The sequence below is a fragment of the Pseudoliparis swirei genome, chromosome 19, assembly GCF_029220125.1.
Source record: "Pseudoliparis swirei isolate HS2019 ecotype Mariana Trench chromosome 19, NWPU_hadal_v1, whole genome shotgun sequence".
Lineage (NCBI taxonomy): Eukaryota > Metazoa > Chordata > Actinopteri > Perciformes > Liparidae > Pseudoliparis > Pseudoliparis swirei.
This window is the reverse complement of record NC_079406.1, coordinates 27,205,053-27,228,159: the sequence shown is the minus strand read 5'-3', so window position 1 is coordinate 27,228,159 and position 23,107 is coordinate 27,205,053. Positions and strand designations below refer to the sequence as shown.

At 40.7% G+C, this 23,107-nt stretch overlaps 2 protein-coding genes across 6 annotated transcripts; one reads left to right on the top strand and one right to left on the bottom strand.

Annotated features, from left to right (window-relative positions):
* Window positions 1-476: 476 nt before the first annotated feature.
* atox1 (antioxidant 1 copper chaperone) lies at window positions 477-3,376 on the bottom strand. 2 transcript variants are annotated; one of them, XM_056440227.1, is made up of 4 exons: window positions 3,259-3,376; window positions 1,862-1,937; window positions 1,089-1,234; window positions 477-705 (listed from the first exon to the last, which is right to left on the bottom strand). In XM_056440227.1, the coding sequence occupies exons 1-3, from the start codon at window positions 3,262-3,264 to the stop codon at window positions 1,110-1,112; spliced, it is 207 nt and encodes a 68-aa protein (XP_056296202.1). In that variant the 5' UTR covers window positions 3,265-3,376; the 3' UTR covers window positions 477-705; window positions 1,089-1,109. The 2 variants fall into 2 exon arrangements, with proteins under 2 accessions (XP_056296202.1, XP_056296201.1); XM_056440226.1 differs by having other exon boundaries at window positions 1,862-1,940; window positions 3,259-3,375.
* Window positions 3,377-4,121: 745 nt separating this feature from the next.
* On the top strand, window positions 4,122-19,505 carry slc36a1 (solute carrier family 36 member 1). 4 transcript variants are annotated; one of them, XM_056440220.1, is made up of 12 exons: window positions 4,122-4,274; window positions 6,668-6,791; window positions 7,835-7,889; window positions 7,970-8,060; window positions 8,939-9,027; window positions 10,674-10,763; window positions 11,242-11,326; window positions 12,195-12,422; window positions 13,846-13,944; window positions 14,424-14,590; window positions 15,346-15,515; window positions 17,072-19,505. In XM_056440220.1, the coding sequence occupies exons 2-12, from the start codon at window positions 6,755-6,757 to the stop codon at window positions 17,347-17,349; spliced, it is 1,389 nt and encodes a 462-aa protein (XP_056296195.1). In that variant the 5' UTR covers window positions 4,122-4,274; window positions 6,668-6,754; the 3' UTR covers window positions 17,350-19,505. The 4 variants fall into 4 exon arrangements, with proteins under 4 accessions (XP_056296195.1, XP_056296194.1, XP_056296193.1 ...); XM_056440219.1 differs by having other exon boundaries at window positions 7,775-7,889; XM_056440218.1 differs by having other exon boundaries at window positions 6,668-6,809; window positions 7,775-7,889.
* Window positions 19,506-23,107: the final 3,602 nt, after the last annotated feature.

The following is a 23,107-nucleotide window of genomic DNA, read 5'->3' as shown; positions in this document are numbered from 1 at the left end:
TTCAGTGAAGCTGAGGCGTTACAAAAATTATAAAAGCTCTGAAGGAAGGGATCACACATCGTGATCGCAAAGCGCCCCCTGGTGGTCCATTGAGTTATGAAACCTGAACGTGTTCCTTCCTGCAGGTTAGAGAATAATATCATCATATTATTATTATCAATATGAATTGTACATTGTTTGTGTTGCTGTCCTGATGCTTTGGCAAAATTGTGGTTGCGACATTCATGAGAATAAAGCCTAATGGAGGGAGAGAGAGAGAAAGAAAGGGAGAGAGAGAGAATACATATTGTATTTCTGGGAAGGTCAAGCTACAGCCGTACTGTCTGCATTTAGTCTTGAAAGACGATGATGATATTGTGTATTTATTTAGTTAACGTGGATCTCCTCCTCCTCCTCCTCCTCCAACGTTCCACTACAAACTTCCCGTTCATTCACAAATGGAGGACGAGTAACGGCTTCAATGAAACGGAGGCGTGGAGAGGCAGAGGTCATTTTATTTCAGCCGGAGGAGCTTCACCTCGAAGCCGTCTGCAGACGATGGCTCACACATCGTGCTGCAAACCCAGGAATGTACTTTTTGGGGGGGGGGGGGGGCATCTGCAGGAGGAGGGAGGGGCTTAACAGGAGCTCCATGGACGCTTCCCCACGGGTAAAGAACTTGAGTTTCAGCATAAATCTTCAGTTTGCACCAGCAGCAATCACTTCCTGAAAAACACACACACACACACACACACACACACACACACACACACACACACACACACACACACACACACACACACACACACACACACACACACACACACACACACACACACACACACACACACACACACACAGCTGATACAGTCAATACACCTGTAAATCCATATCAAATCAAGGTGAACATAAGAGTGGTTTGCAGGGACAACACGATGGATGTGACTACAGTTGCTCAAAGTCTAATTAGTTTGTGTTTTTATTGGCATCAGATTGAAGGAAACCAGTTCCTCAAAAGGTCCAAACAGAAGAACCCGCTCCAGAGTCAGTGGAGACAGACTGTGAACATGGATCTGTTGGTGGAATAAAGACTCTTCGTGGACTCTGACCTCCGCGTGGCGTCGCCTCCTTCACTTGGCGCCGTTGTACTTCACCTCCTTTCCGCATTTCTTGAGCGTGTCGGTGAGGAACGCCACGTCTCGGTCCGACTCGATCCAAACCAACCGGTTCGGCAGGTCGATCTCAAACTTCACATCTGAGAGAACACGGGAACAGAGAGGGGTTTAGATTCAGTCCAGAGAGGAAGAGGAAGGAGTGGAATAACAAGAAGAAGTAGGAGAAGAAGAACAAGAAGAAGAGGACCAAGAACTAGAAGAAGAAGAACTAGAAGAAGTAGAAGAACTAGAAGAAGTACTAGAAGAAGAAATTGAAGAACAAGAACAACATGAAGAAGAAGAGTGGCGGTTTCACGCTCAGCACAACCAGCTGAATGAGCTTCACCCCGAGAGGCTTTAGTTCTCGAGTCGTGATGTTTGTTGAACATAATAACCGTTAACGGCCGAGTCCTAAAACAAGTGGACAGACGGGCCTGCGGTGTCAGGTGACCCGGTGCCGAGTCAGCAGCCAGAGAAAGGAGTCACGAGGCGGTTGTGACCTGGAGGAAGCTCTGAGGGGACAGGAGAGCGTCCTCCTGTGTGCTATGCTCAACATGGCCACACGGGGCAGGAGGGAGACCAAGGCGTTGGATGCTTTTTGCTGGAGGCTGTAAGAAATATGTATAGATTTTGTTTTTGTGAATCTGTCTGCGATCACAAGAGCCAACGACAGCTGCGTTCAGAGTGACTCCTCACTGGTGGCGTGTGCATCTCGAGGCTCGGCTCACCCTCCAGCTTGTTGAGTATTCTGGTGACGGCTCCGGAGCATCCTTCACACGTCATCGCCACCTCGAACTCGTGCTTCTGCTGCGCAACAAATTAATAGATGCAATACCATTTATTATTATATAAATCATATTGTGTGTATATATATATATATATACATATATAAATGAAAAATACATACACAAAAATAATATGCATTTTACACTTTAAAACGTGTGTGCGTGTATATGAATCCAAAAAATTAAAGATTATAGATATAAAAACAAAACATATACATTTAAAAGAAATATATGTAAATAAAAAAAATATATATATAAATAATAAATATATTTTTTAAATAACATTTTTTTAAATATATCAAATATATTTTATATGAAATATTTATGTATATATAAATACATTTATAATATATATATATATTTGAATAAAATATATATCTAAAAATGTATATGTAAATAATATTTTTAAAAGAAGAAAAAGAAAAGAAAAAAAATTATATATATATAAATATACAAATATATAGGAATAAGAAATATATAGAAAAATATTTTTGTAAAGATATATACATAATATAAATAAATAAATAAATACAAATGTGTTTTTATCTAGGTAAATGTGTTCTAGTTTGGATGGGTAATGATTACCTTCGCATTGAAAATGCCGGAAGGTTATGTTTTGATCGCCGTGTATTTATTTATTTGTATGCGTGTTATTCGCAAAACTCAAAAAGTATTGAACCGAATCGTATGAAATTTGGTGGGATGATTGTTTATTATCCGGGGACCAGTTGATTCGATTTTGGGATCGATCGGGTCAAAGGTCAAGGTCAAAGGTCATGAACAGGTCAAAATCTTTCGCAGAACTCAAAAAGTATTGAACCGAATCGCATGAAATTTGGTGGGATGATTGTTTATTATCCGGGGACCAGTTGACTAGATTTTGGGATCGATCGGGTCAAAGGTCAAGGTCAAAGGTCATGAACAGGTCAAAATGTTCTTGAATCGCATGAAATTTGGTGGGATGATTGGTTATTATCCGGGGACCATTTGATTAGATTTTGGGATCAATCGGGTCAAAGGTCAAGGTCAAGGTCATGGAAAGGTCAACGTCTTTTTTTTTACCATAGCACGATACATTTTTGTCCAATTGGCATGCAACTAATGCCAAAATGTTCATAATTCAATGCCCAATCTTGTGATATGCGAAGGTATGCGCTCTACCGAGTGCCCATTCTAGTTATTGTATATTTTCATATTCATCATTAAATGAATCACACCAACAAGGTGTTGCATGTGACTCCAGATAAACAGCTAGCTTGAAGGCTATTCAGCTAAAGGAAGTGCCGCGTTAACGTCCCACTAAAGACGCATTTAAAACTAAAATAACGGTCGTAACTCACCGTCATGGTTGTCGTGATGTGACGCAACCCGGCTGGCGGACTAGCTGTGGCCTTCGGGCTCTGACTGGCGAGCAAACGTTGCTGCAAAAACCTCCACAAACGTCTGACCACCCTCAGCTGGTGTGAAGCTCACTGATCAGCTGAGCAACCGGATATCCGGTTTACAAAATAAAAGAGCTTTTAGCTTTTTTAAGGGTGTATATATACAACTATATATATATATACATATATATATATATATATACAAATATATATGTATATATACAAATATATGTACATGATATATACGTCTACATACATATATATATACATGATGTATTTTCATATATATACATGATATATATACGTATATATATATATGTATATATATAATGTGATGTTATCTATACATATATGTATCGATAATATATACATATATATGTATCGATAATGTATATATATATATTATTTACATACAAACTTGTTATTAGTTGCTTAAGTAATTCATACTATTTGCATTTTTCCAAAATAAGAGAATACAGATTCCACCATTTTACTTTTTTTTGGGTCAGAAGTCGAGAATATTTTCTCCCCCCCCCCCCCAGTCATTTTTTGTTTTATTGTCTAAATCAATGTGATGTACTTCCGTTTCACGACAAGAATAATATATATATTCAGAATTAGAACCGTGAATAAATGTGTAATTTCTTAAAGACCAAACATACCGTTGTTCCATAGAAATATATTTGTAATATAATTGTATAAAAAAAGAACAAAGGAAAAAATAAACACGTAAATACGGACGCAGAGCGAGGTGATGCGAGCTCCTCGTTCCCGTGTCACGTGACCCAGCTGCCGCTCAGACACAAGCGGAGAAAGCCCGGCCGACTCGGTAGCTCCTCAGATAGCGAGCAGACCCCCCTCCCACACACACACACACACACACGCCCCGTGCACGCGACATGACCACGCACGGAGTATAAGAGGACGTTTCCCCCCTCCGGTGGAGCCAGCGGACAGACACGGAGAGATTTACGGTAGGTTTTTGTGTTGTTTATCCGCCCCGGAAACAAACATGGCACCGGGGGCGAGCTAGCGTTGTGTGACCCAGAGAGCCGGGCACGGCGGAGATACCGGCCTGCTGCTGGCCGGGTGTTGTTGTTGTTGTTGTTGTTGACGAACCGAGGAACACAAACATGGGTTACATGGGGGGGCTAGTGAGAGTGTGCTCACCTGTGTGCGCGGATGTGTCGGCGCGCATCACAGCAGAGCGATGCGACCCGAGAAGTGTTAACGGGGGTGATGGGCGATTAAATATATCTCTTTTTCTAACTGTTTTGTGATATACATGCCTAAAGGGCGCCTAATATTTCTAGACTGAAATAATATCGGCATTATAATTATTATAACTATGAGGATTTTTTTTAGTTGCCTATTTTGTGGAGCCCCTCAGGACTTGGTGCCCTACGCGGGAGCGACGGCGCTGTGTGTGATTATATGTGTGTGTGTCACTCCCTGGACACACAGGAGCTGTGTGTGAGTTTACCATCAGCAAACACTGCTATATCAGTTCTATTATTGACTTAAAGATAGTTTTTTGTAAATATAAAGGTCATTATTTGTATTTGTTGTATTGTTTTCGTTACAGACTACCAGGAAGCAAATGTACCCTTAACCCAACTCTGTTGTTTCCCTCACTGACGTATAACAAATGGGTAAATGCAGAGTGTAAACTGGTATAAATATATATCTTTATTATATTTAACTTTATTTTGTTATATATTTTTTTTAGCAGGTGTGTGCGGAACCAAACTAATTACCTCCCAATCACTGTGCACCTGGGCTCCACCCCTTGGCTTCAGCTCCCAGGAGGACAGCAGGCAGGAATTAGTTTCATTTTTGGAGCAAAAGTTAAAAGAAATAAAGTTTAAAGTGTGAGGATACGCGTAACTAATGGGTCCAAAGTCTCCACAACTGACATGATTCGTCGAATAAGTAGTCGATCCAGGTATTGATTGTAAACTATAAGCACAAATGAAATATTAAGAAGTAATCGTGGGATATTTTTCACCAGTTTCTGCCATTTAAATAATTCCCAGATCAATTGATAATGAAAATAATCACGTGTCAGCCTTCTTGTAAAAAGCTTATAATAAGATTCCCAAATATAGTTTAAGTAAGAATAAATTAATACATTTAAAGTGTTTGGATACACGAAACTAATGGGTCTAAAATCAAATAATTCAATCTACAAAAAGGGAAGAAAAGCGACAACTATTTTTAAGGTATTTATTGTAAACTCTAAGCAAAAAAATAAGTAATTTTTGGACATTTTTCACAATTTTCTGCCATTAAATAATTCCCAGATTAATTGTCAGACTTCTTGTAAAAAGCTTATAATAAGATTCCCAAATCTAGTGAAACTTTCCTTTTTAATTTCCTCCCTGTGAAACTTCTGAGTTACACCTGAACTTAAGAATTAAATAATGTATTTATTTGAAGTGTTAGGGTGCACGTAAATAATGTGTCCAAAGTCAAATAATTCAATCTACAAAAATAAAATTGTCTACAACCTTTTTTTAGGTATTTATTGTTAAATAATATTGTTAAGAAGTAATTTTGGGACATTTTTCACCAGTTTCTGCCATTAAATAATTCCCATTATTTTGGGGAATTTTTAAGGTATTTATTGTATACTATAAGCAAAAATGAAGTAATCTTGGACATTTTTCACCAGTTTCTGTCATTAAATAATTCCCAGATTAATTGTTAATGTATATAATCATCTGTCAGCCTTCTTGTAAAAATCTTATAAAATTCCCAAATCCAGTAAAACTTTTTCTAGCTTCATAACTTTAAGGAAGTTCAGCGGCGGTCAGAATTCTTCCGTCTTTTTTGTTTGTTGGAAAACCTTTTAAAAAAGTTATATATCCAGGCCTGGAAAAGTCCTTTAAAAAATATATATTGTACCCCAAGAGTTTTGGAAAAGTCCTGTAACTGTTAATATGTTCATTTACGCTGAGTTTGATTAAAAATAATACACACGTATATATTTATTTAGTCTTTTTATTGTCTCAATCGTTTGAGTCATTTAGGGTTTATACACGGAGATTTCAAAAAAAATTTGCTCATGGAAATTTGGTTTGAAGTCCTGGAAATCTATTGGTCACCGTGTGTGTGAATCCACAGCTAGACGGGTGGCACCTTTAAAAAATATATATATATATAAAGTTATATTATTATAACCCTGCCGCTCCGCTGCTGTTGCGTAACAGCTAAGTGGCCGCCGCAGGGTTATACATAAGACCCGTAAAGCTCCGAGAGATCTTAAGCCGGCGGTGGAACATGATCAATAACCGGAACCACCATCGCTAACCCGCTGCCCTGGTCTATAGCGAGCTGTTTTAAAGAAGCTCTCTCTCTCTCACAGCTGTCGATGCTGGACGCCCTGATCTCCCGCCGTTAGGATCAGCGAGGCTCGACGACCGCGCCCACGACGCCCACCGACCCGCCCGACATGATGGCCTCCAGCGACGTGGACAACCGGGCCGAAGGTGATGAAACCAAACCAGGTGTCACTGGGCTGTGTGTTGCATGGCAACGGAGACGCCGGTGCCGTGGGATTATGGGTAATCCCAGCTCGCCCCGTAGACGCCGACTCATCCGAAGCCGCTGTCGTTTTCTCTCGGCTGGTCAGGAGGTCCGTCTGTCAGTCAGGGGGTTGGCGGTTCACTCCCCGCCCTAGTCGATGGGCCCTTGAGCAAGACACTTGACCCTGAGGTGCTCCCTGTAGCGGCGTCTACGCCGTGTGAACGGAACATGATTATAAGTCTCTTTAGATAAAAGCCTCGGCAGAATGACACGTGATGTCAGGTATGCAGCGTCATCGTCTCTACGGATTTTATTTGACTAACGAAATGACTGACTGGGGGAGGTTTTTGTGACTTAAATTATATATATACATTTATATATATATAAATGTATATATGTGTGTGTATATATACACATTTATATATATATAAATGTATAAATACATATATATGTATATATAAATGAATGAATGTATAAATACATTTGTATATAAATGTAAATTGTATCTCAAACGCCCTTTTTTGTGATTTTTAAAGACCTCGAGCTTCACTTCACTCGTCGTTCTCGCGCCCTCCTTCCTCTACTTCCTCTCCCATGACTCCAGAGTCAAGTGAGGCTTTACAGTAAAGTGCTCGTTAGCCGGAGGTCTGTGTGGTTAGATAAACGCGCCACTAGCCGATGGCGTCTCTTCGTCTGTTTGTTCTCGACGTTTATTTTTTCTGTCTTGTTTTAGTCTAATTTATTTCTCACTGTCGTGGAGTTTTTACTTCTCCGGATGCGCTCTCCTTCCTCCCGTGTGCAAGAATCTGTCATTTAAAAAAATTAATATCTACTGTAATAATCCGAGGTTAGCTTAAAAAAACATTTTTTTACATCTGCGGAATTTTTAAAATAATTCTAAAAATATTGAATAATTTTGTTTTGTTTTCTTCCTCCTTCGCGGCAGGTGCTTTGTTTTCCGACCAAATCCCGTCAGAAATGGATGCGCTTTGTCCCCCTCCTCCAGGACCGACCAGACCGCAACGCTCCTACGAGAGGATAGGAGGGCGGGAGGGAACCTCGTGAGTCTCAGTCGTATTATTAATATTAATAATATGAATGGCCTCTTGAACCAGGATACGACCCGTTTCTTTTGTCCCAGTTTCTGCCAGACGCTCATCCACCTGTTGAAGGGGAACATCGGCACGGGGCTGCTGGGGCTGCCGCTCGCCGTCAAGAACGCCGGCCTGGTGGTGAGCGCGCGTACTGCACGTTGTACTCTGATGGCTTTAAAGTCTTTTTTAAATTTTATAATTGCATGCATGTATGAGGAGAGCGTGCACGTTTAACGGGAGTCCATTTCCCTGCATGTGCACACGCACATGGCCCATGAAGCTGATTCTGATTCTCGTGGTCCAATCCGGGAGCATTGTTTGAGGGGGAGACATTTACATGTCGCACCACAGGGAAATATTGCGGCTAAAAGCCGGTCAGAGAGGAGAGGTGTTCACAGCCTCTCTGAGCCGTCCCGGTGAGGTGAAGGCCGCGGCTACACTCTAAATGAATGACCTCGTCATGTAAATGGTGTGAGGGCCAGATGTTCGATTTGGACGCCTACGGCTGCACAATGTGGTTTATTAACAGTATATAGTGATAGTTGAGGCGTTAAAATGTCTTTATTTCATATTTTCTCTGACACGTGAAATCACACCAGCGTGAAGAGGGAACGCGTACATGCAGTGACATTTTTACGGGGCTTTTATTCTGAAATTCCATGCCAGAGTGTCCTGTTGTGGTCTCGAGGTGGTGGACTTTGATTTAATTTTTTTAAATTATAAACTTTGACGAGTTGTTCACGTGATTTTGAACAAATCATAAAGTAAAGTTTACGTGAAGCGGATGTGAATATATTTTTGTTATGTTAATATTCATTCATGCAATTTGTGTATTTTTCTATAAGTGTCTCTGTCTCTCTCCCTCTCTGTCTCTCTCCCTCTCTGTCTCTCTCTCTCTCTGTCTCTCCCTCTCTGTCTCTCTCTCCCTCTCTGTCTCTCTCTCCCTCTCTCTCTCTCTGTCTCTCTCTCTCTCTCTCTCTCTCCCTCTCTGTCTCTCTCTCTCTCCCCCCCCCCAGCTCGGCCCCATCAGCCTGCTGGTCATGGGTGTCATCGCGGTGCACTGCATGCGGGTGCTGGTGAAGTGCTCCCACCACCTCAGTGAGAAGTAAGTGTGAGCCATTTGGCTTCCCTCCGCTGAGACGTGTTCGGCATCTTCTGGCGGAGTCGCTGTCGCCTGAGTCGCTCCAGCCTCCGGGTAACAGAGAGGTCACACACACACACACACACACACACACACACACACACACACACAGCTGTCGCTCTGCGTTTGATCTCGTTTTGCTCGGGGACGCCCACTGAGTCAACAAGGACTCGTTTGATTGACACGCGACACTTTGGTTAGGTCTCCCTCGCTCTCTCTCTCTCTCTCTCTCTGTCTGTCTCTCCGTCTTTATCTCTCTGTCTTTGTCTGTCTCTCAATTTTCAATTCAATAGTCTTTATTGGCATAATGTTGCAACAACAACGTCTCTCTCTCTCTCTCTCTCTCTCTCTCTCTCTCTCTCTCTCTCTCTCTCTCTCTCTCTCCCTCCCGTGTAATCAGCATACCGTCTCCTTCGTCAGCGTTGCAGTAAACGTTCAATCTCTGATTGATTATCTGACGGAGCAAATGAGGCAATAAACCTCAAGTGTATGATCCTGTGTGTGGGATCCTGTGTGACTGCGCGCGTGTGTGTGGATCCTGTGTGGATGTGTGTGTGGGGGGATCCTGTGTGTGTGTCTGTGTCTATGTATGTGTGTGTGTGTGTGTGGATCCTGTTCGTGTGTGTGTGTGGTTCATGTGTCTGTGTGTGTGTGTGTGGGGGGGGGGATCCTGTGTGTGTGGCGTCTCCACCCCAGACGCATCAGGCTGTAGGGGTGTGTGAATGAAGCGCTCCTCCTCCACGAGCTTCTGCAGAAGTGAAAGTTCGACACGAGACGCTTCTCGTTTCCTTCCCTAGGCGTCGGCTCACTGCTTCCTTGTCTCGGGACCTTGAGGAAAGTTCCCACACGGAGCGAGAAGAACACGCTCCGTCTTTTTATATCGGAACATCTTCTCACGATGTCGCGCTGCAGGTTCTCCTGGTTCTCCTGCTCACACTGTGGGGCTGTGTTCCTACAGGGGTTCACAAAGGGTTTATTTCCAGGCCTTGAAAGCCCTTGAGAAAAATTAAATCCCAAAGGTTTTGGAAAAGTCATTTTCATTTCCGCAGTTTGATTAAAAGAATAACATTTATATCCATGTTTATTATTTAAATCAATCTATTGTCTCAGCAGCGGTATTGTGTATTTTTATTCAGTAAAATAATTTTTTATACAATATTTCTTCATTTTAATTTGTTCCATATTTATACAATATTTAATTTAATATTATTCTATATAATATACAAAATAGAAAGGTATAGGTAGAAGCAAAAATGCTTATATATTCATATCCTAAATTATTATCAGATGATTAAAATAAAATGAAGAAAAAGAATACGGACCGGCGAGAAACCTGACGAAATAAAAGTATAGAGTGCGTAACGTGCATACAGCTCGGGATATTTATTAATATTTAATTGAATCTTTATTAAATAACTTTTTACGATTTTTTTAATGGATACTAATTTGCACCTATTTGAGAATCACTGATTTTAAGGTCTATACTCGTGTATGCACCGAGATCACACACACACACACACACACACACAGAGCTTGTCACTGCTTTCAGTTGTGTGGATTCAGAGAGCTGTGATGTTGTTGTTGTTGTTTACTTGTTGTTGTCTACCCAGGGTGGACCGGCCGTCGCTCAGCTATGGCGAGGTGATGCAGTACGGCATGGAGAACGTGTCGTGGCTCCGGAGACACTCGCAGTGGGGGAAGTAAGAAGATCACAATACTTTAAATCATGAAACTGTCGAGAGGAGAGAAATGTTCATCAGGAAAAGTCAGTTTGTTGCGTAACTTCTCCTCATCGAGGGGAAAGCACTTCCTGTTAAAGGTCATGAACCCGGAGGTCAATACTCTCTCTGTGGCTCTCTCTCTTCTCTTTCTTCTCTCCCTCCCTCTTTCTCTCTCTCTCCCTCCCTCTCTCGCTCCCTCCTCTCTCTCCCCTACCACTCTTTCTCTCTCTCTCTCTCTCCCTCGCTCTTTCTTTCTCTCTCTTCTCTTTCTTCCTCCCTCTCCTTCTGTCTCGCTCCCTCCCTTTCTCTCTTCTCTTTCTTTCACTCTCTTCTCTTTCCTCTTTCTCTCTCTCTTCTCTTTCTTCCTTATGTCTCTCTCCCTCCTCATTCTCTTTCTCTCCCCTACCACTCTTTCTCTCTCTCTCCCGCTCTCTTCTCTCTCCCCCTCCCCCCCCAGACAGACGGTGAACTTGTTCCTCATCATCACTCAGCTCGGCTTCTGCTGCGTCTACTTTGTCTTCCTCAGCGACAACATCAAGCAGGTCCTGACACACACACACACACACACACACAGTGCGGTTGTATGATGTAACACCTTTGACCTTTGACCTGTTGTATGTGGCCTGAGGTGAAAATGCTCTGATGTATGGAACGCGCTCACATTGAAGGTTCTTAGGCTGCATGTTCATACAGTTATGCACGAGGAACGCGTGTTTCATTGTTGACTCGTAAGGGGTCACAAGCAGGAAAAGGGTCGACTTTGATCTCCACTGCAGCAGAGAGGATATACATGCACCAGCTTTAAGAGAATACTAGTATGCATTATTGGTCATTATTGTGCATTATTGTGTTCGACTAAAACAAACATTGGCTTTAGAGAATTTGGAGACACTTGCATGAGAAAATTGTCCTTTATAATATTTTGAAACCTCTTTTTCTTTATGCTTTATGCACTTTTAATGTTTCTGTGATTGAGAAACTATTCAGATGATCCTGATTATGAACTTCATATGAGAGAATCTGTATGTAAAGACTCTTCTACTTGTCTTGTACCTCAAGACCTCGTGTCGTGAGGGCTGTGAACTTTACTGTTTACCGTGCGTGTGTCACCCTTGAAGCGACTACTGTTCCCGGATAGACTTTATGTTGCAGTACAGTTCCTCACCACTAGGTGGTGCCGTCTGTCAAACTGAGTGTCTACTGTCTCCTTCCTGAACGCAATACATAAATATATATATATTTATTCAATCGACATTTGTCCTTCTAAGTTCCAGGAAACTGACTCTCTGGGACGTGAATATCTAAATAAAATAAATAACGGAGAAACGTTCTGAAAATATTGATTATGAAAGCTATAGTATTAATACTAAAGTTTCCATCATCTTGTTTTTCTTCTCCTCCCCCCCCCAGGTGGTGGAGGCCGCCAACTCCACCACCTTCAGCTGCCAGGTGAACAGCACCAACCAGACCCAGGTGCTGGTGCCGAGCTTCGACTCGCGGCTCTACATGCTCTGCTTCCTGCCGGCCCTCGTGCTGCTCGTCTTCACGCCAGACCTGCGCTACCTGGCGCCGCTGTCCCTACTGGCCAACCTCATGATGACGGCCAGCCTGGTGCTCATCTACTTCTACTCGCTGACGGTGAGCGACACCGTTATATCCTCCTCTTTCTCCTCCTCCCCCTCCTCCTCCGCTTCCTCCTTGTCTTCTTTTTCCTCATTTCTCCTCATCTTCCTCTTCCTGCTCCTTCTTCTCTCATCTTTCCTTCTCTTCTTTGTCCTCCTACTTTCTCTACCTATTTCTCTTTCTCCTATTCCTCCTCCTCTTCTTCCTCCTCCTCCTCCTCTTCCTCTGTTTTCGGTCTCTGGTGGTTTACGTGCTCCTCCTTTTTATTTATCGTATATCCACAAACTGGAAGCCGAGAGGAAGTGAGGAGTGAATCTGTTGATTGGGTTCCTGAAAGTTAAATTATATATGTGTTGTTATTTAAGAGCTGGGGGATTTGTTTATTCATATAATCTTTAATTAATCTCAGTTAAAAAAAAAAGAAGATTATTCTTGCAAACACTGTTCCTAAAAGTCATTAACACAAAAAAGACAAAACAATTTAGATTAGACGGCATCACCAGATTTATTTCATATCTTCTGTCTCGGGTCTTAACCGGTAAATGCTGTGTAGTGATGATGATGATTATAACTTCTGATTCAGAAGTTATTCAAGGAAAAGTTTAAATGTCTATGCGACTAAAATACGTGAAGCATGCAAAGCTTTTCTTCTGTAGCTGGGGTTCATTTGTTTCACCCATATATATATATATATAAAAAAAAAATTATATACTTTTTAAAAAATATTGATTTTATATATATTTTATATTTAAAAATATATATATTTTAATATTGATGTTATATGTAAATATATAATTTTTATTAAAAACATGTATATATGTATTTTTAAAAATATGTATTTTGTAAATATATATCGATATTTTTATATATATATTTGTTAAATATATATGTATCTATTTTATATATATTTTATATATATATATTAAAGTGTCGCAAGACGAGGATAAAGCTTTATTTATATATATCAATTTATATTGATATATATATTTAATATAGTATAAGTAAATAAGGTGTTCCTGTTGGCAGTCATAATATAGCAGCTCTAGAATAACAAAGAAATATATAATATATACGTTTAATAACGACTAAATATATAAATGTATAATAATGACTCCATCGGTGTTATGTTTTCTGCTCTTCTCTCGTCTCTGAGATGTTGAGCTGACCTTCGTTTACAAGACGGCATGAACAAAAAATATGGTCCACCAAATAACCATCAGGAGGTTTCCTTCAACAGCGCACACACACACACACACACACACACACACACAATCACACGGAAGAGAGGAAGTTTAATGTTTCCTCTTTATTCTCCCACTCTGGTTTTATCCCACTAATGTTCCTCTTTCTCTTTTTTATCGCTCCCTGTTGATTTGTTTTTATTTACGAGCTGACGCCGTCTGCACGTTGTTTTTAGTGATGTTCTTCCTTCTTGCAGCACATTAAGTTCCCCAGCGACCTCCCCCAGGTGGGCCGAGCTCAAGACTACCCCCTCTTCTTCGGGACGGCCATCTTCGCCTTCGAAGGGATCGGAGTGGTGCGTGACCCAATTAACGTTAACCGGTTGAAGCTAATTTATCAATAAATATTTTTAAAAATGTAAAGTATTTTTTAACTGAAAAATACATATTTATGTAATGTATATTTATGTAATGTATTTAAATATATATTATATGTAATATTTCTTGATATATATATACATGTAATATATATTTATGTAATATATATAGATATAAACATATCAATGAATATTACATATATATAAATGAAAAGTATTTTTTAACTGAAACATATATATATTTATGTAATGAATATTTAAAAAAAAGTTAACGATTTTTTTTATACATACAAATACACCTTAACAAATATAAGCTGTTATATCAAATAGCTTTTGTTTCTCCGGACACATTTTATTTGGTGGAAAATATGTCAAAATGTCTCTTTTGGATAGGAAATGTTGCCGACCCCCTGGTATAATTAATCCATAATAAACATTGTTTACTGTTTACTCTGCAGGTGCTTCCCCTGGAGAACAAGATGCAGAGGCCTCAGAAGTTCATCCCCGTCCTGTATGTGGGGATGAGCATCGTCACCTTCCTCTACATCAGCCTCGGCACCATCGGGTACATGTGCTTCAGAGAGCACATCGGAGGCAGCATCACGCTCAACCTGCCCAACTGCTGGTAACATACATACATAAATATATACATACACATACATATGGGCAATGTATTGATGCTGTATGCAAGACTACATATCATCTTTTTAGATTTTTAATTCACAAAAGGAGTCTGCGTTTTTTTGCAAATTACACAAAATAAATCCTGTAAATCAGAGGGTGAAATGCACTTCTTTTTAAACTGCGCTGCCATGTTCTTGAGCTTTCTGCACATGTATTTAAATGAGTTAATATGCAGACATTTGGTGCTAAATTAGCCCTCTTTCTTTCTTTTTTAAATGAAAATTAGTTGGTGGTAACTGAAGCACATTTATGATGGAATAATATAAATATTTACAAAAGCAGTCGTTCCAGTTTGTCAAGACGATCTGAAAGTTCCCGCCGTGTGCACATACACTTACTTATTTCTTTTTAAATGACTTTATTAAAATGATTAGTGGACTTTAATGACACTTGCGAGTTCGTTTGTCGCCATCTAGTGGCCACAAAGTGTAGTAAAGGAAAAAAACATCCAAAATACATATTGAGGGGTTTATTTTACTGCTTTTTGTCTGTTTGCATGTGTAGATTTCTCCTCAATTTAGCAAAGGTCATCATTTATATAACGCCTCATTTGCATATTTAAACATAAGATTTTGTTTACCCAATTCACCTGGAGAGTCTCAAAGAGTCTAAAGTTTGTATGTAAGAGCTTCTGAAGTGGAGATTTATGTGTCGTTTAATTCCCCTCCTCCTCCTCCTCCTCCTCCTCTCCTCCAGGACCTACCAGGCGGTGAAGCTGCTCTACTGCTTCGGGATCTTCATCACCTTCGCGCTGCAGTTCTACGTTCCAGCCGAGATCCTCATCCCGCCGGTGTTGGCCCGCGTGTCGGACAGATGGAGGACGCCCGTCAACCTGCTGCTGCGCACCGTGATGGTCATCTTCACATGTGAGTGACCACCAGGGGGCGACTCCTCTGGTTGTATAGAAGTCTATGCTTCATGTGTTAAAGCTGCATTCTCTCTCCTGACGAATCATCTCCTACGCAAATCTGCTGCATCACGTCTCTCTTCCTCCTCTCTCTCCTCCCTCTCTCTCTGCTTCTCTCTCTTCCTCCTCTCTCTCTCCTCCCTCTCTCTCTCTCTGCTTCTCTCTCTTCCTCCTCTCTCTCTCTCCTCCCTCTCTCTCACTCTCCTCTTGATTGCACTGTCGGGTAACAGAACCGTGACATGAACCTCAACAACAAACCGTCTTTCCCCGTCATTGGTTTCAGTTTGAAGTCTGAGTTAAAAGAGAAGGACGAACCTGAGCTCTCTCGCTCTCTCCCCCTCTCGCTCTCTCCATCCCTCTCTTTCTCTCTCTCTCTCCTGTCTGCTCCTTCTTTAAAGGTCATGATGACATTTCCTTAGAAGTAAGCTCTCTCTTGATGTATCTTTGGGGTTGAAGGAGCTTCCTGTTGCTGCCCTTTTGACTCGAGGCCTCTTGAGCTGGAGGGTCAGCAGTAAATATATATATATTTAATTCATAGTAAATATATTTAATTCATAGTAAATATATATAGTAAATATATATATATAGTTCAATATTTTGATGCATGCACATTTCTCCGTGTGATTTGAGGACGTCTCAAGCCCAGGGGTGTCGGTCGGCCTCCCTCTCTTCTGGGTTCTTTGTACCAGTTTTCTTCTCCCCCCCCCCCCCCAGCAGAACGTTCTTTCCATTGAAGGAGAACTTTCAGAACATTTGATGCTGTCCGCTCTCATCTGCTGGCATCAAACCGACGGGCTGCGTCAGGAGAGATGAGCCGCGTGCAGCATAGACGTCTGAGTGTTTGGGTTTAGCACATTTTTGCCGACTCTTTGTTTCTGGGCGTGTATATCGTCTCTCTCTCTCTGGACTCTACTGACATCTATCATGCTTATTTAATTTTGTGTTGCCCAGATAATTAATTTGTCTTCCTCCCCAAAAAATGTGTTGCACCTCGCCGATGGATGACTCTCTGGCCCCCTAGTGGTTGACATTTGGGTTTTTAATGAGCATTTAATCTCCGGTAAAGTTCTGCAGGCATCAGTTGAGTTCTGCCCGGCGACGGCGTGTGACCGTGGTCTCCAGGGTTACGATGACGGAGCGTCCTAGCCTAATTACGGCTCGGACGCTCTGACCTTGACTGTTCCTGTCGGCCCAGTGGGCACAGCCTCCATCTTTAATGACCCCCCCCCTGCCGCTCTCAGGGGATTTACAAGTTGGAGACATTGAGAAACTTTCTGCTGACGTTCTTCTTCCCTCTGAGGAGTTTTCTTTTTCTTCTTCTACTACTACCTTCTTCTTCTTCTACTACGACCTTCTTCTTCCTTTTACCTTCCTCTTCTTCCTCCTCCTTTAACCTTCTTCTTGCGGCTGCAGTTTCTCTGTTGATGGGTGTGAAGTTCAGAGTCTTACCTGCTTCATGTACTTTTGTATTTAACCACTCAAAGATCTTCCATGTGTCCCCCCCCCCCCTCCCAGGCGCCCTCGCCATCCTGATCCCGGAGCTGGACCTGGTCATCTCTCTGGTGGGCTCGGTCAGCAGCAGCTTCCTGGCGCTGATCTTCCCGCCCATCCTCCAGACTCTGACCTTCCACTCGGAGGGCGCGCTGTTGCCGCCGGTGAGCGTGAAGAACGCGGCCATCGGCGTCATCGGGCTGGTCGGCTTCCTCACCGGCACGTACGTGGCCATCGAGCAGATCGTCGCCCGCAACACGCTGAAACACGAAGAGACGTTCGGCGCCTTCAGCCTCCAATGACCACGGGCCACATTTTAGAACACCATTTGAAATGTTTTTTTCTGTCTTTTTGCGTCTTTGCCGGTTTTCCTGGATCCGGCGGCCATTTTTATCGTTTAATCCATCGCCCGGCGAAGCCGAGAGGACGTGCGGTTCCATCCCTACGAATTATGATGATGATTATTCCTTCGAGGGGATTTTTAAGAGCGGTTTTTAGAGGTTAGTTTTCACTTAAAAATCCATAAATTTATTGGCATTTCACCAAATTTTTAAACTTTGACCACATTCAGAGAAAAATCTCCTTTTTTTGTTTTTTCTTATTTTCTTTGTCGCACTTTTGATTTCTGCCTTATCAGTGAAACACGACTTTAACGTCGACGACACACACCGACCTTTACTCTAGTGGCTGAAACCTAACGTAGAACAATGAACGGGTTGAGTCGCTAACGAAGGTTTTTTATTGGATACCATTTAAATTGTGGGGAAAAAAACATTTATGAATTGTAAGTATGGAAGCCCAGAGAGGGAAAAAATAGGGTGAGATTATCTTTAAAAATATATATTACTTGAATCTATGTTTCTACGTGTTTGTTGTTCTCATTTCGGCCAAAAGTTACGACGTCCTAAATACTACTGGATGCATTCCTGTTGTAGTTTAAACACAAGGTACTTTTAGTGTTTAGCGTTGTGTAACATTCGTGGACTTTAATGTAACATTAGTGTATTTTCTTTAGCGCGTTTTCAACGGCGCTAATCTGCCGAAACGCTCTCCGTCCGTCTGGCCCTCTGGTGGCTGAAATGAGCATTACAATAACAAAGAGCAATAATCCTACCAAATATATACAATCACTGTAGATTATCTTGACGGCTTCTTCTTCTTCTCCCCCCCACCCCCTCACCTGTTCGTAGTCGTAAACTATTTAGATCAGATTCAGAAAATTAATAATCAGATTAAATTTTTTCCTCTCTGGGCTTCTGTAATTTTTCCGTTTCTTTCATCGGCTCGAGTTACTCGCGTCCGTACGTGTTCACGATGAAAGAATAGACGTATATCACATTTAAGGAAGACTGCCGGCTTCAGATGATGCAATCATAGGATGCTGGAGAGTGATTCTTGATTTCCTTTATGTACATAAAAGCAACACAATTATTTTAATATATTGAGGGAGGGTCAGAGTGGCGTTGTTGTTGTTGTTGTCATAATGCCCCAAAATCGCATAATGCTGGAACATCGGGCTCAAGAAGGAGTCGACTTGAAACTTGCTCATGAGATATTTATATTTTACTGTATATTATATTTTTTTAAATTTCTTTTCCTCATTCTGTCATAAACATATTTTTGGTTGACATGTTTTTTTTTTGCACATAAGAAACCAGGATTTTATGAGAACCCAGATTAATAAAAACTCACTGATGCTCAACCCCAGAACAAAAATCACCTTTTCTCAACCAAACATGAAATAATTAAAATATATCACTTTAAAAATAATAAATGTAGCTTCACAACTTTTTGTTATTCAATTCCTTATTTTTTCCCAATGTTATAATGTATTGACCACATTCACGGGTCAGGTACTTATATTTTAATATTTTTTTGGTGATAATTTTCTCTTTCAACATGTATTTTTTTTAACGCAGCTGAACCTCGAACACGTCGTTCTGGTTTGATTACCGGGACGCTCTGCTTGTAACATTTCATTTCCAAACCGAGGTATTAAATCATAAACTTTAGTGACGCCAACACGATAAGTTTCTTCTTCAGTTTCTGCTCTGTTGTCGTCTTCAGTGTTCGTGGCCGGAAACAAATTTGTTGTTGTTGTTGTTTTCGACGTGTGGCCCCTCATGTGAAAGCTGACGTCGCTTAGTGTAAATATCCATTTGTTGCTCATGTAAACGTCCAAACACACGATGTGGACGCCTTGTATGTACTCGTTATTCTCCTGGTCCCTGATATGCATATATCTATAGATATAATAGAGATTCTCTCCACTGGACACTTCTCTCTGCTCGCCTTCACTGACGGTGGAAACCTTTACTTAACATAGTTTTCAGGCAACTAATCCGAAAGCAACAGTTCAAAAAGCTGCAAAATTTATTAAAACGGATAAACATTAAAATGTAATTTTAGTGCAGTTTCATTTCTTAATTCCTTCATGAATAAATAACATTCAAAAGCGTTTCTGTCTTCTTCTTTCTTTTAGGTAGTTGCTTACAGAAAACTGTTGTGTTTTTGGTGCCCCTTGTGGACAGAAGCAGTATTTATTTTCTGAGGAGGAGGAGGAGATAATTTTCAACTCCTGGTTTCATTTAACTTTATTTTTACATAATGTACCAAAACACTGGCAGATCTCAGGTAAATAATGAATTAAAAATACATCTGGTTTGAAACACTAAGTTCACGACGTATGTTTACAAGATATTTAGCTAATTTTCGGTTTTAATTTTAGAGTAGTTAAATTAACAGTTTGGATTTAAATTAAGTTTCATAACTTGGAATTAACGTCTCGTGAAAACAAAAAGTTTAAGTTTTTTTTTTTTTTCAAACCTAAAGGTTTGATTGAATTTTTGTAATTGGATTTTTTTTCAATTAAATTTTTTTAATTGCCTTTATTTGTTTCTAATGCGGACCGACACACAGACTCCGGTCGCCTCTCTGGGGTTAATGACGTTGAGACTCCAGCGGGTTCTCCAGCTCGTCGCAGACTTCCTGATTAATCTTCACACAATCGCAGACTTGTAATTAATTTGTAACTTTCTGACTTTGTCCATTTCTTGGTGTGAATACGAGGCGTTCAGGGGTTTAACGCCGACAACAACCAAGACATCATATGAAGCCTCTGAGTCTGCAGAGTGTGAATAAGGGATCTCAGAGCTCTGAGGCCCAGAAGCCGGTCCAGTGATCCACATCATGGATCCTTCCTGCTCCCTGATTGGTGGAAAGGAGACGGAGGCCGAATGGACTGGAAGGAGAGACGGAGAAAAGGTACGTATTTATTTAAAAAAAACTTAGATATATATACATACATGTATGTATATATATGTTTATATATATGTGTGAGTGTATATATATATTTATGTGTGTATATATATATATGTGTGTATATATATGTATATATTGATGTATTTAGATATATATGTGTGTAAGATATTCGTAATATATGTAAGATATTCTATAGTACGGGTTGTAATATAGTAAGTGATGCAGATTCTGCATTTAACCCAATTTCTTTAGGAAAATGTCGACAATTCTGAAAGAATCTCCTCTCACCCCCTCCACCTCTTCCTCCTCCTCTGCTCTTCCTCTCCACCTCTTCCTCTCCTCCTCTCCGTGGTCACACCTGAAGACGTGCAGGTCGTCCTGCGGTTGGATTCTCAGGACTGAGACGAGACGTTCGATCCGTCTGCGTTTCATATTTGACTCCCGGGACATTTCGTCCCTTAAAATGTTAAATTGAAACTTCTCATCAAACATCCGTTTCTGTATTCGGGGAACTTGAAACTTCCCAGAGGTCCTGAGGTGAAGTTCAAGTGCAGCTAGTAAACTCAGACGCCGTTGTCAGGGAACAAAGACGCTCACAGTGAACTCTTTATTGAGACGTGTTGTTTACGTCTCGTTTGGTTTCTTTTGTCTCGTCACAAACATTCAGGACACATTCTTTAGGGCGGTGTGCAAAGAACAGCGTTTTGAAAGGAGAACATTCTCACGCTTTGTTATTTATATATATATAATTTATATATATATATGTATATATTAGGGCTGTCAGCGTTAACGCGTTAATCTATGCGATTAATTTGGCCGCGTTAACGCACTTAAATATTTTAACGCAATTAACGCAAATATTTTTTTTATTTTTTAAACCGCGGCAGTACGGTTTGACACTGTTTCCGTTTTTAAAACAATCATTTCTCCGCGAAAATAAGGAGCAGAAATCAGTTTAACTCGTGGATGAATCAGTCGGGTTTCCTCCTGCTCCTCCTTCCTCCCGTCTCCCCCTCTGAGACACAGAGGCACAGAGGGGCGACGTGTCGGGGGACGCGGCGCGGAAAGAACTCGACACACGAAACCTTCAACGTGATTGGTCAATCCGTTTGTCTGTCAACATTTCGGGGGAAAAACCAATGAACACTCAGTAAATCACAAAGGACCTCCCACCTCACAGGTGAGGCTCATTAGCAGCCTGTCAGTCAGAGAACCAGAGGACACGGCGCGAGGACAATGAGGCTCATTTCAGAGCTGAGATTGTTCTGGAATGTTTGATGTATAACACGTGGGGGTGTGTCACATGCAAAAGACTTTAAACGGTGAATTTAATTTATTTTGTAAAATGTATAAAATGCCCACAGCCTCCAGAGGGTTAACGTGACATATGTGAATGTCAGTCAGTTCCCAAGGCCACTGGTTCTGCTGCTGTTCAATGTTAAAGATGACAGGACCAATGGGGTCTCAATATACCTCATTTTTTTTACTAATCTGATGTTTCACTGAAGAAACAATTTATCATCCACGATATTAAATACCTCGCTGGCACTGTATATGTAGGAGCCTCTTTGAAAACACAGCTCTGTGTGAAGTTTTGTCTTTAAAAGAAGGAAACACTTTTAACCCTTGTGTTGCCTTGGTCATTTTGACCCGATTAAATATGTAACCCCCCCGCCTTTGGGTCATTTTGACCCGATTCAATGTTTCACCCTCCTGTTACCTTTATATTTACTAACATATTTTACCCTTTGGTTTCAATTTGACACCAGCAATTAAAACCTCCAGAAAATTATTAGAATTAATATTGTTTTCCAAGTTTAAGTGTGAGGCACTTTATGTTTGTTTGTTGACTACCGAAAGAACACCGACATTAAACATTGAATGGGGTCAAATTAACCCGAAGGCGGCAGGAGGGTGTAATATTGATTCGGGTCAAAATGACCCGAAGGCAACACAAGGGTTAAACGGTGAATTTAATTTTGTTTGTAAAATGTATAAAATGAGCCCAGCCTCCAGAGGGTTAACGTGACATATTTGAATGTCAGTCAGTTCCCAAGGCCACTGGTTCTGCTGTTCAGTGTTAAAGATGACAGGACCAATGGGGTCTCAATATACTTTTTTTTTTACTAATCTGATGTTTCACTGAAGAAACAATTTATCATCCACGATATTAAATACCTCGCTGGCACTTTATAGGTAGGAGCCTCTTTGAAAACACAGCTCTGTGTGAAGTTTTGTCTTTAAAAAGAATGAACTTTTAACTTTTAACTTTTAATTGCGATTAATCGCAATTTCAAAATGTGCGATTAATTAGTTAATTTTTTTAAATCGATTGACAGCTCTAGTATATATATATATATACATAATTTAAATATATTTATATTTATTTATATATATATTTGAAACATATATGAATTGTTTTCCAAACACACAAACAACAAGCTCAGTCCATTGCATTGATTTTTAGCACACACAAAAAAAAGGTCAAAGGTCAGGATGTGTTGATCCCTCAGTGGGCCAATTATATTTGCTTCCGAGAGTTTCATCTTGACTAAAAACCTCGAGTTCATTTATTAAACATCCATTTTCTCTTTGATAGAACCTTTGAACTGAAGTGAGGGGAGAGACGTGATTGGTCGGCGCTCCACAGACGACCCGGCCGTGACCCGCTAGACGTGGTTTTGGTCATTTTCATGTGAAAAGACGTTTTGGAGACGTCTAATAACTCTCGTTTCAACACGTTTCCGTGATTAAAGTTCAATATTTTAGTTTTAATCTGCTTCACATTCAAAATATATC